Source organism: Colletotrichum gloeosporioides (genome assembly GCF_011800055.1).
Source record: "Colletotrichum gloeosporioides strain Lc1 chromosome Unknown consensus_17, whole genome shotgun sequence".
NCBI lineage: Eukaryota > Fungi > Ascomycota > Sordariomycetes > Glomerellales > Glomerellaceae > Colletotrichum > Colletotrichum gloeosporioides.
Genome location: NW_025544662.1, coordinates 2,523,593 through 2,541,913, shown reverse-complemented (window position 1 = coordinate 2,541,913; position 18,321 = coordinate 2,523,593). Strand labels below are relative to the sequence as shown.

General features: G+C 47.6%; 2 protein-coding genes across 2 annotated transcripts; both read right to left on the bottom strand.

Annotated features, from left to right (window-relative positions):
- Nucleotides 1-733: 733 nt before the first annotated feature.
- GCG54_00011582 (Nitric oxide synthase inducible) lies at nucleotides 734-6,054 on the bottom strand (the record flags this gene model as incomplete). The annotated part of the gene is made up of 4 exons (XM_045411484.1): nucleotides 734-4,541; nucleotides 4,594-4,885; nucleotides 4,954-5,824; nucleotides 5,881-6,054. 4 exons carry the CDS (start codon nucleotides 6,052-6,054, stop codon nucleotides 734-736), a joined length of 5,145 nt encoding a protein of 1,714 aa, XP_045268542.1.
- Nucleotides 6,055-10,398: 4,344 nt separating this feature from the next.
- Nucleotides 10,399-11,632, bottom strand: GCG54_00011581 (Lipase B; the record flags this gene model as incomplete). Its single annotated transcript, XM_045411483.1, has 2 exons — nucleotides 10,399-10,796; nucleotides 10,846-11,632. 2 exons carry the CDS (start codon nucleotides 11,630-11,632, stop codon nucleotides 10,399-10,401), a joined length of 1,185 nt encoding a protein of 394 aa, XP_045268541.1.
- Nucleotides 11,633-18,321: the final 6,689 nt, after the last annotated feature.

The following is an 18,321-nucleotide window of genomic DNA, read 5'->3' as shown; positions in this document are numbered from 1 at the left end:
AAGCTGACGCTGTTGTATCCCATTCTGTCTGGATTGAGGCGTTGGGAAAGCAAGATTGTAACAACATTGACGCCCATTACCACGGAATTTACCATCATTTTTTTCATTATCATCAGGGCCAATATCATATGTTATCGCGTCTCCATTTAGATTCTAGGCTCAGCTAGGCATTTTTTATTGAATCATGATCAAGTCGGAATCAAAATTGCTGCATGCCTCTCATCGTGACCATTCAATGAGCATGTCACGATGCCGCTTCAGGCTTCTCTCTTATTGCGCACAGTCACTCTCATCACATGCCAAAGTCCGGACTCGAATAATTTGACCAATATTGTTGTACAATTCCCTAACTCTACTCTAAACACAATTTTAGCTCTCTGACTAAAAAAGACTGGTACTTTTCTTTTCTTCTGGCTTATTTTCCGCAAAGCCAACCGTGCATTCCCAGGCAGCAATCCAAAAAGAGTAGACACAAAACGAAATAATCATGGACAACGAAAGAACCTCGGATCACCCATCACATCGGAGGAAAGGAATCCTGAAAGATGACCGCACGGACACGGACATTCCCTAGAACAACAACGACAACTCGCCAAGACCGTCACTGCACCGCTTGCGCTCGGGATGCGGCTCACGGAGGTCTGTTTTTTTTCGTCTCATCGTCGGTCACCGAATCCCAATACGGGACTCCGGGACCGAAACACACACACACACCTGTCAACTCCACTCAATCCTAAAACGTGGGAGCAACCCTTTCCTCGCTCTGCTCCATCACGCTCCGCAGCTTCAGCGCGCGGAGCGAACCCCCAGACGGCCGCGACACATGTCCCCGCTCGCGAGCTTGACTGCCGCTGCTGCCTAGACTCATGAGCGACCGCGTGCGCGCGAGCCCGCCGCCCGCTGCTGGGTGCGCGGGGGAGTGCATGCCGCCGGTGCTCGACATCATGGCGGCGGAGCCGCTGCGCGGGCGCGTGTTGAGGCGGCTCATCATCGAGCTCAGCGCGGTTTGCGCGTCGACGGGGTGTTGGCTGCCGTGGTGCGAAGGCGGCGGCGAGTGTGAGCCGCGAAGGACGGGGAAGGGTGCTGGGGAGCCTGGCTGCGATGCGTTCGGCGTCCTGGTGAGAGAGGCGCCGCGGGGACGGTTGAGTTTGGCGAGGAGCATCTCGGCCGTGGGCTTGCCTCCCACGGCGAAGGGCTGGTTGAACCGCGTGGGGGACCGGCTTGAGCCGCGGGATGAGGGCGGCGTCGGGAGGATCCTGTTGCCATTCCCGCTCTTCCTGACATGCAGCCCTTGCTCTTGGTGGTGATGGTTATGCATGTCACCTGCCATTTCTGGGGGTGACAGCAGACCGCTCTGCCCGCCGGCGCCGCTCTGGGCCATTTCGAGCAGTGCGGCGCGCTGGATGTCTTCGAAGTTCATGCCAGAGGGCATTGCGGCGGGCATCTTGCTCAGACGGCGGATGGCACGGCTGTTCTTCTCGACGAAGCTGCTCATGGCGCGCAGGGCGTCTGCGTTCTCGCGGCTCGCGACGACGCTGACGTCGCCCGTGTCGACGCGCCCTCGGGCCTGGTGCACGGCGTTGAGCGTCAGAGGTTGCTGCGGGTGCTGCTGGTGAGGCTGCAGGTGCGAGGGGTTCATGGCCGAGACGTCCTGTCGCAGCGAGGCCTGCACCTGCGCCATGACGCGGTCAAAGTCAATGTTCTGGTTCGGGTTCGCGCGCGACATGTAGTACGGCTGCTGGTTCTGGCCGGCCGCCGGGTCCAGCAGGTTGGAGGAGAGCTCGGCCTTGGTGGCCAGGACGAAGAGGCTGCCGTCGCGGATGCGTCTGCGGACGAGGGCCCAGCGGGTGCGGGCCGGGTTCTTCTCGAGCTGGGGCTGGTAGACGGAGGAGCGGGCCAACTGGGCGTAAAAGACCTCGAGGTGGCGGGCCATTCGCTCGAGGACCTGGAGGAGGAAGGTGGAGAGCGCGGTGAGGCGGGCGTTCTCGACGTCCGGGTCGGAGGACTCCTTGATGGAGTTTGCGATGCTGTCGAAGGCGTCCATGCCGTTGCAGGCCTCCTGGCGGAGATCCTCGAGCAGGGCGATGTCGAGCTCGACGCTGCGGGCGGCGTAGGCAAAGACGCCACGCTCCTGGAACCGGAGGGAGGCGTCGGCGTCGCAGACGAACTGGCCGACGAGGGCGACCTCCTTAGTGCAGGTGGCGGCGTCGCCCGAGGTCTTTGCGCGCGCGACGGTGCCGAGGACGTCGGGCAGCTTGGTGTCGGCGGCGGGGCCGTTGGCGCTGGCGACGCCGAAGGAGAGTTTGAGGACGAGCTCCTGCAGCTTTGGGCCGAAGAGGGCTGCGAAGCCGCCTTGCAGGAGACGGGACTGGTAGCCGTAGAAGGTGCGGACAGCGATGATGTTGGGGAGGGATTCGCGGAGCCAGATGTTGTTGCTGCCGGCGGGGTCGTGGGAGGAGTTGGTCTCGAGGGAAGCGCCCATGATCTCGTACATTTCGAACTGATGAGCGACGAGGGTTTCGACCGTGGTACGGAGGTAGGCCGACCAGAGGTCATGGAGGGCAGAGATTTCGTCGCTGCCGTAGTCGGGCTTGGGGGTCAAGTGACCGACAAAGTACTTCGTCAGGAGAGAGGACACCTCGGGGTTGTTCGTATGGGCGAGGTTGTCGAAAGACTTTGAGCAGTCGACACCGGCGTTGGACTTGATGATGAGGGTTCCGCCCGGGTGCATAGGACAGAAGTCGGTGACATCGTAGACACTTCCGTGAACACCAATCCACATACGTGATCCAGGGCGGTGGCCGGTATGCAGGGCCAATTGTGACAGAGGAATAGTCGGCAGCGTGCATGGAAGGGGCTTGGGGGTCATGAAGACATCAAGCATGAAGCGTCTCTCAGCAAACGCCTTGTTGACAATGGTATCGACGCCGCTTTCAGTGGCTGTTCTGTAGGTATAAATTGCCTTGCGGATTCCCTGCATGACGGAGTCAAACACGGAGACCGAACCACAGACGTAGAGATAGCCACCAAGGCCACCCTGCTTCTTGGACATCACGAGGTCGCAGATCTGGGCACCCTGTTCGACAATCAAGGTATCGATGTAGCGAGGGGGAATGTGCTTCTCGACGAGATCATGACCCTCGTAGGCCAGACCACGCGAGTCTCTTGAAAATGCGAGATGTACCTCCATGAAGTCCGCGTTGACGTACTGGCGGAGTTCTTCCTCAAAGCAGAACTTCTCACGGGACTGGACACCGAGGTACAGAGAGTTCTTACCTCCGGAAAGACCGCTCTGAGCAAGACGAGCTTGCCAGAAGCTGCGGAAGGGAGCGATACCACTGCCACCAGCGAAGAAGGCGCAGGGAGCCATTGGGTCGAGGGGCAGTTGGAAAGCGGCTGGGCGGGACACGCCGATGAGGAGTTCATCATCCGAGTCGATCTCGCCCATCTCCACGGGCGGGTTCAGGAAGCCGCTGGAAACTCCAGAGCGAGAGATATCTCTACCCTTTGCGAAAGTTGAGCAAAGCTTGTACTCGGAGCGGGAGACGGCAAGGTCGACCGTCTCAGGCAGCAGCTCTTCCGTGTAGCTAGCAATCGAGTACGTGCGAGGAACCTCGAGCTTGACCAAGTCGGCCAACCAAGACAGATCTTCGAGGTTGAAGACTCTGTCCCAAATCTGGGGAGTAGTATCCGTGACGGCATCCTGAAGCAAGTCGCCCAGAGAACCCCTCACAGGCCATTCATCGGTGCTTAGGACCTGCAAGACAGTGTTGGAGGATGCGTGGAGCATCCCGTGAATCTTGAGAGCCATCTCCTTGGTGATGGGAGCGAGGTGGCCGCGGCGGAGGATGTCGCCAACCGTCAGCTTGGGAGTAGCAGTCCTCCTCACGGAACCAAGGTGCATCTCGAAGCGGGCCCAGGTTCCCGTGGTCTCCACTGGAGCATCGATATGCTCCTCCAGACCGAGAGCAGCGATGACCTTGGCACACTCTTCCCAGCCGTTCAAAGGCATCACCGCCAAACGGTCGCCAGGAGCCCAAGTGATACCGGTATCTCGGATGTCAAGCGTCACCATCGCGATCGAGCGGGAAGGATCAGAATCGACAAATGACCTGCTCAATACACGGGTAACGTAGCGGCACTCTTCGAAAGTGCCTCGCATTTGGTGGGGCTCGACTGGCAGAGCGCCTCGGTAGGGCTCAAGACGCTCCTTCATGGCCTCGGAAAACTGACGGTGCGTCTCTTCCCACGGGCGCTCGCCATCGGCGGCACCGGAGGCGCCGTTGGTCTCGGTACGACCCGTCTTAGCAGCGACCTCGAGGATGCCAAAGACCTTGTAGCGGTGGACACCCATAAAGCCGCGCTCACCGGTGTAGGCCTCGACGATACCATCGAGAACACCCATCAAGCGAGGATCGCCGGATTGCTGCACGTACTCAGGGATGCGGTAGTGGTACTCGATAGCCGCGATGAAAGCGCGCAGGTTGGAGGGGAGCCATGCGCGGAGATGGACACCCTCAGCACCGAGGAAGGATGTGTACCTTCGGATACATGTCAGTAAAGCGACATCACAAGATACAGATGGCGACTTACTTTTTTCTGCCCAAGAAAGCATCCATAACTAGGTAGGGCGGGAACTGGAGGCCCGAAGAGGCGGGGCAGCGCTTCGAGAGAGGGGCAGAGAACTTGGCCCAGCGAACCCATTGCTGGACGGGAACATAGTTCTCACCAGCGTTGGGGTTGGTTGAGATGGAGTGGAAGGCGCCGGGCATGCGCTCCAGAATTTCTTTCAGGCGGATCATCTCGTGGAGAAGACCCTCATTGTTGCGGTTCATTACATGCTCTTGGCAAGCAGCGATGGCGTCGGGGCCATGTTGGAAAGAGGCTGCAAGTCATGGTTAGCAAAGTCGAGTCGATAACATGAAGTCTGAAGTAAGAGAGGTGTAGTCCTACCAGATGTGTCTGCAACTCCCTTGAGGAACGCCACCTCAGCGCGCTCACCAAACATTGGCCATCTCAGCTCAATGTTGTCGAAGCGGGCGACGTAGGGAAAGCTTGATGTGGCGTCCTTGACCTTGAGGTTGTATGAAGACTGGTCGACGAAGGTAAGATGGGGAAGCGTTCGTCCCATACGGCGGGATACTTGGAAATAAGGCAGCGCGATGCTGAGAGGAATGCCGACTAACTCCTCTCCCAAGTAGTCACCCATCTTGCAGTTCAATCTCAACTTGGAAGGGTTCGTAGTCGCGTTAACTCCGTCGTGGCCATCATACTTTTGCTCGAAGCGGTAGATGGAGCAAAGCATACCCAGCGCCACCAGCGCAGCCCAGAGGGCCTGGTCGGGTATGATGTCTTCGGTGCCCTCGATGACGGGGGCTGCGGCAATCGATTCTCTCACGCGGCCGCGGGACACGCATCCGGGCATTCTCTCCGCAAGATCGGACCAGATACGGCCAGGGGATCTGGCTAATGCGCCGGCGGCCTCGTCGTAGTCGGGTGGGCAGAAGCCATGTTCTATGCTGAGGTAGCCGTCTTTCCAGCCTGTCGCGGGGCCGATCTCCTCCGCTCTCAGCATTACTTGCCTCGCCGGTGCGCCGAGGGCGACGGCGAGAAGATCCTGTTCGTTCACGTTCATTGCGTCCATCTGTTTCTGGTCCTTGGCTGAGTCAATCTCTTGTTGTGAGGGGTAGCTGGAATAGAGGATCTGGTTGATGGACTTGCGCTCCCTGATGCCTGTGTTAGTATGCATGCTATTAGGCAGATAGAGTTTGACTTGAACTGACCTCATGCGGAGCCACTCTTCGGCATCGACTCCTCGAGGAATCTTTGATATCGTCAGTATTTCCAGTCATGTCAAGTCTTGTCTCGATGTTGACTTACATCGAATGCTGTGTGAATGTCGCCCGGCTGGGAGAAGCCAGAGAAGGAACATCCTCGAGGCCCCATGCGACTGCTCGATCTGCTTTGCCTGCCCGTCGCGGCAGCACCAGCTGGACACCTCCCTCTGCCTCCCATGGAACCCGATACCGGGCATGATCTCTCTGAAAAAGCCATTGTCGAATGTGTGTCTGTGGTGTTATGTTGCTTTGGTGGTCGGAAAGCTAGAACTTGTGAGAATAGAGTACTTATTAACAATACTGGTCAAGAAGGCCGCCAGGGCAGGAGAATATTAGCACCGCCAGGGCAAAGAATTGGGAATGGCCTCTAGCCGAAAAGCTCCACACAGAGAATAAGAGAAAGAGTCGGTTGAGGAAGACGGAACGAAATGAAGCCTTCATGCCAGCGGGTTCGATGGCATCCTAAAAGGGTCGTTCAGCACCGACGGACATCGATGTCGTCGGTGGAGCCGCCTTGCCCATTTTCTCCTCCCCGAAGGACCCAAGAACTGGACCCATGGCAGCAGGGAGGCGGAGGACGAGAGGGAGGAGCAGCAACAGCCAGCGCTACCGTGTCTTGGCCCCTGCATACCTGCCCGTCCGTCTCTCTCCCCCGTCTCCATCGGTCCCATCCATGGGCCCTCCATCCCATGGGCAAACAAAAAAGAATAAACCGCAGACCGGGGTCACTAGACGGGAGGTCTCCGCGGTCGTTTGAACTCTGATTCACAGCCGTCAGGAACTCGTTGGCCAATGGGAGGAAAAGAAAAGAAAAAAGGGCCAGGGGCCTTGTTGACGGGCGAGTTGCGCTAGCGGCTGAACCCCATGAGGCCAAAACACGCTAAGATGTCGTCTTAGGTTGACTTGACGCCATCCCAAGTTGAAGGCCTTGGCTGCTGCGTCCTCTCCGCTGGGACTGATTGGGTTTGCTTGGGGTCTGGTGAGTCGATGTGCCAAGATGGACGACATGCAGCAGGTCTTGGGATCACCCGTGATCTTTCATGCGACATGCAAGTCTGGTAGAATCGGGTTGATCTCTCGGCGGAAGGCGCTCAGGGGAAGCTGAGCAGGATGTTAGTGAGTAAATCTGTCCCAACAGCCTGTGTTTTGGGATCATAGCATTCGGCATATTCAGCCATCGCCCACTTGGGCAACTTCCTGGATTTTTTTTTGGCTGGCCCAGGGAAGTTGTCCGTTGCGACAACTGACGCCCATCGTGTAGCGTAGCACAAAAGTTGAGGTGAAGTGAAGTGTGGAAAAGAGATGTAGACAGGGGGTTGTGAGGAAAATAGCCTCAGTTCTAACGACCGGTAACGTCAAGGTGGGTAAAGTCTCTACGGTTTGGCCAATCACGTCGCGTTATGCCGTCACATATGGTTCCGTACATGCACAAAGTACGTACCCTGATCTGCCGGTGCCACAATTGTTCTTTTTCTGAATCTACGGGAAGGTGGGGGAGTTTGAGAGCTTGGCATCTATCCCCTGGCAGGTTTTGGCAACTTTGACACTCACCAAGACTCTGCTGCTCCATCGTAGGGCAGGGTACCGTTGCATTTGGTTTCTTGTTCCTGGCCTAAACTCCTCGACCTCTGGCAGGTTTGCTGCAAGGAGCTCTGACGCTTTGCGCTGTCCCCCCCCCCAGCCGTCAACGGCGCCTCTTGTCTCTTTTGTCTTCCAACCGTTGATCGAAGATGCTCTCACTCAGTGCAAGCAATGGAGACAATTCTTGCCCCCACACGGCTCCTTTCCCCATTGATCTCCTCCGAGTCCCAGACAAGTGACAGCATGGAGCAAGCCCGGACACGGCCCCTGTCACACTTGACGCCGCCCTCTGTGCCACGGGAGATTGCCCAGGAGGTACCATTTCTTCCGCACCCTATCCATACACTACCTTACCACTGAACCCGATGACCGGTTGCAAGTCCTCTGGGCTTGCCCAACTCACAATGACGCGCGTTCCAGAACCTCAGAATGCTGTCTGCGATTCTTGGCAGTCCGAGCAATGCCATAACCAGGCCCGCATTTCGCGATCCCAACCACACGGTTTCTGCCATGGCGGCAGACGGGGTGACTGCCCAGCAGGACGGCTGACCAGCCCAGGTGAATTCGTGCTGTCATGAAAATTAAACATAGGATCGGTCGTCGGTGGGCGAGTACGCGTGTCCTTCAGGGGCAACAATAACCGACCCCATGCCCGCCGCCTCGCTCCCACTTTCCATTCCCAACATAAGCTCCGACGTGACATCTGCGTTAGTACCAAAAAGGAGAAGTCAGTGCCCAGGGTAGCGTCTCTGTCCCAACGTCAGGAACAATGGGTTAGTCTTCAGAGTGAATGAGACGTTGGAGCGGGATTTAGCCGTTTTCTCAGGTGATGGGCTACAACACCAGAAAACTTAAATATCTTGGCGAAATTGGCGCAAATCCGCAGACCAGACGGATACACAAGATGCTTACCACGTCCACAAGCCTAACTCCCCGTCCTCGTCCGATTCGGGGAAGTCTGCATTAGCACCCAAGCCTTCGGTGCTGAACTGTATGAGTCTATCTAATTATGGCTCATAGAAAGACGCGGCCCCTATCCGCAATGAGCATGGGGTCATGATGTGATGCCTCGGGTTACCCCCGCTACCCTTGGCATTCAAGCAGCGGCTTAGGCCGGACAACATGGGGAAGAACAGCTTTAGCGCCCACCTTGGGACACTCAAGCTTATTCGACGCCTAAGCTTGATCGGTAGCCGGAAATTTCTTCACTTCCGCTTGGGAATTTTGTGGGAATGTTCTCCCCAGTACTCCGTAGCCGCGTAATAGACAGGTAATCCGCGCCTTGTGAGTGAACGGGTGACGGGGCCGTTCAGCCTCCATCTCAGCCCAGAATTAGAGCCTGTTTTTGTTTGCGTATATTCCCATGTCGATATCCGCGTGGTTTGGTGAGAATCTGACTTGTTTCGCTGGGACTGACAATGAGGGCACAGCAAGCGGCTGTCATCGGAATAGTCCGCCGTTTCGCCCGAGGGCAGTGCACAGCCCCCGGAGGACGACCGGATATGTGGGGTTCAGACGGACGAGTGGCGGAAAAATAGGTAAACACCTTAGGTGAGGCTTGTCTCGTGTTACAGTCTAGAGATATTTTACCCATATTTATCCTGATGCCCCCCCGACAAACTGCGACAATCGAGGTGCCATAGTCACGTCTCACTTGGGTGGCTGTCGATCGCCAAAACGCCCGATGAGCTAGACTGTGCTCAGTGTCCGAGCCGGCCTTGGTGATGGGCTCATCGTGATGGCATCTCGCAGAGAGGCATTTAGACGTGCTGATCTTAACTGTTGATGGATCATATCACCGGAGCTGTGGTCAGAGTTCCGGTGTCGCTTGAGCCTCACTGGTGCACTTGACAGGAGAGTTGCAATGTCCTCCGACGACCATTCTCAGGCCAAATCTATCTCGTAGCTTTGGAAATCAAGCTCAATACTTTGGAGCAGTCTCGTGGAAACAGGTGATATTTATGTCTGGTGAAATTCAGTCACATCCCACCGGCATAGGCGCCCAATCACGTTGAGTAAGCCACAATGTGCTGGTGAAGCCATCCCCAATCACCTACTTGTGCGATCTCTGTATGCGCTGGACTTTCGTTCGTCCGCAAATTGACAAGCTTTGCCCACTAAACTGTCCACAATTACAACCTGCGTAGCGTAGCACCGTCCAACCGTTCCCTATCCACGCAAAGCCCACATAGGCCCTCTCCAAGGTAAGATTCGGTGGGGTACTGCGTGGGCTCTCGGCGCCCCTGATGGAGCGGCTCGATGCCAGCGGGGGCCAATCTGTCACACGTGGCATTGGAAATGTTTCAACACCCCTTCGTGGACCGAAAACGCCCGCTATCCTGGAATGCAAAGAAGAAGCAATCCTTCGAATGCGACTATGGCGAGCCTCGAGGTTGATCAACCATATGATTCTTTCTCTTGGAAAGTGAGGTGGGGCCATTTATCCCAGTCTATGATGAGCTCTTGGGCCATCTTCTGTTGCAATGCCAAGGCGGATTTCCCGCGGAGAAGTCTTGATCTAATCACCGCTCCGAACGGCTTCCGAAGGGAACCTTTGAGGTGATTATCACCAACGGCGGAGAAAGGATTTGATGATAGTGGGGAGGTGTGGATCGGAGGCATGTATTCGTCCGGCTCAAGCTATGGAAATGATGGCCTCGTCGTGTGTTGCGTATGGACCGTATCAATGCAGTCAATTTCTATGACAATGTAAGTCGGATGTTTCGGACACTTCAATCTTTCCAGTCATTCTTCAATCAAACGATCACTGGACAGCACCGATCAAATTCGGAAGACAGATGTGAAAGCAAATTTATGGATTTTATGACGCTTTGCAACGCTAACTGTTGTACATGAATGATGTAAAAACTCGCTTGCTCGCTATAAACCCCAACGCTATGCATGCCCTCCGTATTCTTACACGCATTGTACACATATCGTACACTCTAACCCGCCTACAATCCGGAAACCAGCCGATCGTTTACTTAGCGTAGGCCTTGATCTTGGGCTCGAACTTGACCTTGTAGGGGTACTTCAAGACGTTCGCACCGGCCTGGCCAAGGACGCCTTCAGTTGCAGTGATCTCTGCCTTGTCCATCTTTCCTGCGGCGGGGTCAAGGCAGACCTTCTTGTCGATTCTGTCGAGCTTGGCCGGACCTTCGTTCTTCATGGCATCCTCCAAGAGGGCGAAGGCCAAGGAGTTGTACAACATGCCTTCGTGGGTGACCTCGCCGCCAGCCGGGGTTCCGGGACAGGCCTTCTGAACCTCAATGTTGGTCGCTTGAGCGCCGCTGCCATCCTTGAGAAAAGCTGAAGCCTTGGGGCCAGCTTGGGGTTGGACGACCTCATCGGTGGCGCTGAAAATGGATGTGGTGGGGACTGTCGGGGATTTGTTAGCAAAATTCTTTTCAACGGTGGAGTGGAAGACAAGACTTGCCATAGGCACTGTCTCCGCCGCCAGCGCGAAGAGTTGCGACGAACTTGGAGTCATACTTCTGTTGATACACAGAAGGTGTGCATCCGATAAGAGCTGCAGCAGTGTCGCAAGCCAAGAAAGCCTCAGTGGTGCCGTGGAAGTCAGGAGAGAACGAGACAAAGTCGGTCACCGTCTCTCTGGTGCTGGGCCAGTACTTCATGGCCCACTGCACATTCAAGTTTCCTTGACTCCAAGCCGCGACGGCGGCCTTCTTGCCCGTCATACTCTGAACGTAGTTCATGGCGTAGGCGACATATTCGGAATTCTCCTGGGCATCACCCAGGGACGCTTCGGGGATGTTGACCCAAAGAGGATCCGCAAAGTCAGACTTGGCAAGAAGAGGACCCAGGTTGGCGCGGAAGGTCGACCCAGCCATCGCCGCGGTGCCGGGGACAAGGATGATGGGCTGCTTTCCCGAGGTCATGGAAAAGGTCTTGGGGAAGTAGATCTTGCTTCGAAGCTCTTCCTCGGACATCGAGTATGGTGCATCTTTCTCGGATCTCTTGGGGTAAATGGTGTCCTTGGGTGCGGGGTTGGTGTTCTTCATCGAGTTGACCTCGTCGCCGAGGAATGCATTCATGCCTTGGACCTGCTTGTCTGCTGCGACGACGTTGGCTGACTGGTTGTTCTCAACGATCTCATGAACAGTCGCCTCTGCCGCTGGGTCAGACACGGGCAGCGCGAGGACGTTCGTGGAGGCAAGGGTCAAGCCCATGGCAATGGCTCTGGTGGTCTTCATGTTTGTAGTAGATGTGTTGGCTGCTTGGTTCTTGGAGCTGCTGTTGGAGTCTGGAATTCAAAGATTGCTGTCGAAAGATGTTTCTTGATTGTTGGCTTTGCTGATGGTGGCTGACTTCTCGAATGGTTATGTCGATGGATGTTTCTGAAGCTTTATATCAAGAATTCAAGACGTGCCCGTTCACGTCGTCAGTGCGGACGTCATAAAGTCACCCTTGTCAACGGCGCCTGTTTTCTCTAAGGTTAAATTCCTATCGGTTCCAACGGTCGATGAATGAGCCGCGGTGTGGTCATGGTTCGATCTGCCTAGCCAGTAACGTTGTGAAAGACAGGCATGACGGACCCAACATGGTGGTAACATTTCGCTGCCGCTTCCCGAACCATCCACACCAGGCCGGCGGGAGCCTGACGTCGCCTGCCCGACGGACATAGAGCGATGACATGCGGCCGGGTCTGGACCAAGGCCCCGTCCGATAATACCAAGGCCGTTCGATCGCGACAGAGTCCGCTTTCCCCGGCAGACCCCGAGTATTCTGCCTGTCGGCAGTCGAATCGGGTGGCAGCATGCGCTATACGAAGCGCACCGCCCTAGGATAGAATAGGGAAATAGCTGGCGTTGTTCAGATGATGTTCCCGAGTCGAAAGCTTATGTCCCGGGGCATTTCCTTCATTTGTTCCCATGTGACATCATGAACGCTCCCTCGATGACAGCCGGGGTTCTCGTAATTTTGACCAAAATGGGCGTGGATCGCTATGCACTGACGTTGTACCGAGGCAAGCCATCGTCTGAACTTTTGGGATGTGGTTGACACTGCGTAAGCCACAGTCCAGGACGCAAGCTCAACCACATTAGGTATGCGGTGAGCTTCGTGTAGCTGCTTTCAATAGCACGACACACCGAATGACGGCTCCCACTTTTAGTCTAATCTCTTGGATAAGGGCTCTTGCTGAGTGACTGTAGTCTATTGCTCAGACACGTCTAGTTGCGAAAGCCAGAGCATGTAAATCAAACTGAATACTTTTGAGCGTGGGAATACACGTAGCTTGGAAGTGGCATTATGCGCTCTGCATACGCAGTCTCAGATAACTCTCTCAGTTGAACTATTCGGGGGAACCGTTGGATCGTCCACATAACATGATCGCGGCATCACACCGATGCATCTTGCATCGACACATAAAACTCCATCGCCGCGGCCCAGACTACCTCACACCACCCTCTTCACAACCAATGCGAACTTATCTGTTATGTTGAAAGTAGGTTGATTCTGATGAACCGGTGGGAGACTTGCAATGACGGAAACCATGAGCAAAAAGACAGTTTTCCAAAGTTGCCGAGGCGCCCGGCGCAAGTCATGAAGTTCCAGAACGCTCGACCGCCCTGCAGTGCGATATCTCATCCCATCTTTGAGGTCATAGTGCGAACTTGCCGAGACTCTCGTGTCCGTATCCCACCGAATCGGAAACAAAATCTCCAACTTTCCCCGCGATCGGTCGGGGGTCCGGAATGTCCGTTTCGAGTTGTCTTTCCTCGGCACCGCGGTCGTATCGAACATTCATCGGCAGCCTGGACCACCAGCGTGCTCAGGTGTGTGCCGCCGGGATGTAGATCAGCCTCATTTCGGGCTTCAGACGCCCTCGACTTGGCCACGCACAATGCCATCGCAACGAGAAATTCGAGCCTAGTTGTTGAGACTATGTGACTGCCGGATGTTGAAATCTGATCATAGATATGGGATGATGCTGAACCGCCTGTTAATTGGTATGGGGTAGCGAAAATCGTCTCAACAACACAGCCGTAGTAGTCTACTGACCTTGCCAAAGCTGGCTTCGGGTTAAACAATACAAGAGACAAATTACCCGGGGGTCCAAGCGGCGCGGGCTAACGCTAGACCCCCTACTCACGTAGGGGGCGAAAAAATAGGGTTTCCACGCAAAAAAGGGGGTTTCCACCTATATTACTAAAAGTAGTATTTTTTAGTATTAGCCTACTAAATTAATAACTTTTTGTAATGCGATTTTTAGCCTTAACTATATTATATAGTAATAAAAGTAGTATTATTATATTACTCTTAAGTAAGGCTATCTAGCTATATATATAATATCTATATATCTTATATAAGTATTAATAAGCTATAGAAGATAACTATATTATTACTTTCTATATTATTAACGATATATTTCTATTTCTTTATTACTTATGTTAATAGAGGCGTTATGAAAAGGTTACCCTCTATAATACTATTAATATAGAAGTATACTAAACCCTCTTATAGAGTGAAGTAGGGCGCCTAGTATGCTGCTACTAGCGCTAGTGTAGCTAGTAGGGCTAGCGCTAGCAATAGTAGTAACTTAGGCTTATTAGTATTAATAATGTTATTATTAACTCTAAAGTTACTAACTAAATTAACGCTTAAAGTAGTTATTAGTCTTATAGGACCAGCTAGCTAGTAAGGGTCACTATAGGCAGTAAATATCATATTATATTAACTATATTAGTAGTAATATATATATAGTTAACTGCGTTAGAGGCAGTAGCTGTAATCGCAGCGTTAATCGTAGAGGGTAGTACCTTATGTAATTGCTGATTATATAAGGCGCGCCCAGCTTAATTAACGCTATAATAGGCTAGCGTTACTAACACTAATAACTTTCTCTTTTTGCTAGTATTAACGCAGTTAATAGTAACTATAGTATAGTTCGAAAAGAAGTTATTAAACAACATATAATATGAAAAGTAGTAATTACTAGCAATTACAGCAATTACCTATAACCCCTGCTATAGTAGTTGCTCCTAACTGTCGCTTAATCCTACCCTAGGCTAGCGCTACTTAGGCCTATATAACCTATCCCTCTATCTATATTATTACTAAGTTCGTATTAAGGAAGCATATAAGGTACTAGTTAGGCTTCGCTTTAGTGAAGGCATTAATAAGGTTATTATCACTATTAATCTATTATATTTCGCATAGCTCGCAATATTTATATAACTACTATAAAGTTATAATATTAATTATTAAATACTTCTCCTTTATAGAGCCTAGTTTAATAAAGTACTTATATAATAAGTATAAGTTAGTATAGATAATAATAAGTATTAGAAGTAAGCTAAGCTATTTAGCAATTATTTAGAGGGTTATAGAGATAGTATAAGCTATATTAATACTAGCGATTATACTATAGACCTTAGAGGCTAGTATACTTTAAGTGACTTACTTACTCTTTATTAAACTGAAGTAGATAATATTACTATTAATTATGAATTTATTCTTATTAGAAGGGGTCTTATTAGCAAGAATAATAATAAAGCTAAGCTGTAATATAAGGTTAGTATTATTAGTAAATAAGCTATTAATAAAGATAAGGAGTTTAGTAGTTAATAAGTTAATAGGCATAAATATTAATCCTTATACTAGTAAATCTATCTACTACTATAGTTATATATTAAGAGCCTTAACGTTATTAAGTGAGAGGTTTTAGTATTAGGCAGTAGTTAATAGATTATAGTATACCTTAAGCTAGTAAATTAACGTAATATATATATTATATATATATTATTTAATATATTACTTCTTAATAATATTAGGGGTAGTATTAGTATTAATAAGAGTAAGCTTCTTATTTTAGCCCTTCTAGTAGAGAATAATTATACCTAACTTATTAATACTAATAATATTACTATTAAATATTAGTAGTTAGTTAATAGTAAGTTATTACTTAGCTTTTACTATAAATAAGGCCTTAGTTAGAGCCTTATCTTTATAAGCTAAGAATTTAATATTAGTGAGGCCTAAAGTATTATTAATTTATATACTAATAACTATAAAGTTAGGGTTAACTATTAAAAGGACTAAAAAGTAGAGGTTATAACTTAAAGTAACTATCTAGAGAACTTCTCTATAGTAATAGCTATATATAGCCTATTAGTAGGTACTAGCCTTAGTAATACTATAGAGCAGCTTAATAACTCTTATAATAGTACTTTCTAAGTATTAGTTATAAATCTAAATAAATAAGTATATTAAGATTATTCTATTAAGCTTTATTACTAATTAGATATATACCTATATTATATTATAAAGCTAGAGGATCTTATTAGAAAGTAGTAACTATAGTATAATAATAAGGATAAGGTATTAGTTTATATACTATATTATTAGTAACTATATTAAGATTACTTCCTTACTATTATTAGTATATCTCTAAATAATAAAGTAGGACTTCTTATAAGGCTTATTAGTATTCTTACCTTTAATCTTATTAACTATTCATAATTAGAAAATATAGACGTTTATATACTTAATAGGGTTATATATAATTATCTTAAAGATACCTCAATTAATAAGTCCCTTAACTTTAGCCTTATTAGATTACTTAAAAAGGTAGCTAAATAAATTAATTTTACTTACCTTATAGAGCTATATAGCTAAGTTAAGGTTAGTATATTCCTTATTAGTTAAAAAGATTTCATTAATAGTAAAGAATATAGCAGCAGTATTAATATTATTAACCTCTAATATAAAGTTAATACTAAGGGTAAGGTTAATATCAACTATCTTCACTATAAGTATCTATCTTTATAAACTTCAGTATAGCTCGCCTAGAAGTAGCCTTAAGCATTCTTCTCTCTTATAAGGCTAGCCATATTAGCATAATAGTAGTAGTACTAATACTAGTAATCTTTCTTAGTCTTCTTTCACTAGTATTACTAATACCTCAGAAGTATTTAGTAAAGAGTTAGTATTAATAACATCTTCATCTAAGTTATTATAAAAAAGCTTAATATAGGTTAATTAAAATATTCTCAATCTATAAAGTAAGTTAAATATATAGTCCTCCTTATTAATAAAGAGAAGCTTATATAAGCTAGCCTAGCCCTTATTCTTATACTATATAAAAATATCTAACTATAATAAGAGGGTAAATATTAATAATATATTTAAGCTATTATAGAAGGTAAAGGTATTAAAGACTTATCACTTAACGTATATATAATAGAGTTTATCAGTAGCCTTTTATATAGCTTCTTAATACTTTATAATACTTAGAGATAGCACTAAATCCTTAGTTACTTAAAGGTAAGTACTAAAGATAAATAAGGTTAGGATTAGACTGTTAGGCCTAATAGTATTATTAATAGTTTTAATAATTATCTATAAGGCTTACTTATAAGGGATAGAAAAGTTTTTAATATAAATAATATTATAAATATAGTATAAAGTAGCATAATAATATTTAACCTTACTAATACTATAGTAAGCCTTAATAAGGACTTCTTTAATAGTAATTACTAAGGTATAGATAGCACACTTAAATTTATAGTTACAGAAGTTAGTACTAGCATCTATAGTAATAAAGTTAAGAAGGCCTTAATAGACATCAATCTAATATATACATAAAGCCTCTTAAGTATACTAAGCTAATAGATCTTTAAGAAAATAAGCTATATTAAAGCTAGTAGCACTATTAATAATATAGAGCACTAGCTTATTACTATTAAGATATATAATATCTATAAAGATCTTATAGTTAAACTTATAGTTATTATATAAGGTGAATCTAAACCTTTTAGGTTAACTAATATAAAGTTAATAATACTAATAAACCTTAGTTAGATAAGTAAAAAAGCTTTTATTAACCTTATACCTAGCCTTAATAAGGATATATTAAAGTCTAATAACTAATAGGTAGCTAAAATAATAGTAGAGTTATTAAAGTTTAACCTCACTAAGGTAGTAATAAATAACTAACTATTCCTATTAGAGAAGTATCTAGAGATACTCCTATTTATAGATAACTAGAACTCTAAGGTCTCTCTACTTCATAACATTATTAAAGTTATTAAATATAACTTCTATCTTATCTATATTATAAAAGTAATATAAAAAAGGTATATTTATTAGCATAATATAGAAAGTAATAAAACTAAGTAGTATAAAGACTTTAATAGATCTTAAGGAGTAAATAAGGTTACTAAGGCTAAATCTAATAGTAGCTACTCTTATAGTATTAACTTTAAGGTTTAGTATTAATTATTAAAGTATAAAGACTTAAAGCTAACTTACTATTAAATATTTAGAAGTATTAATATTAAGTAGAATACCTTAGAAGATTATTAATTTATACTTTCCCTTCAGAGAGAACTATAAGGTATATTCTTTAGGCTTAACTATAATATATAGATCCTACTTAGTAATAGCATAAAAGGTAGTATTATTACCTAACATATTAGTAACTTTAAAGCTATTAAAAATAATACTAATAAAGTGAGAGGTGAGAAATTATTAATTTTTATTATTTAAGCTATCTAACTTATACTAGCTATCTTTAGTATTAGAGTTATTAATATTAGCATAGGTATAAGCGTATTCAGGGGCGTAGTATATACGCCTATATAGTATAGGGTTATAGATAGGCTTATGTTATAATAAAAGGTGATAATCCTAAGCATTTATAGGCATTTAATTATATAGATAATAATAAGGGAATTAATATATTATGATAACTCTAGTTGTTATTACTTATATAGTTAGCAGGTTTCCTCCTCTAGTAGGGAAAGGTGAGGGGAAAGATAATCTAAAATATAACCTACTAAACTGCTAATTATATAAGGTGCTTATATAACTATACGTATTACATAATTAATATTATAGTTATAGGTTATAATAAATAGAGTATTTTTATATAAGGTTT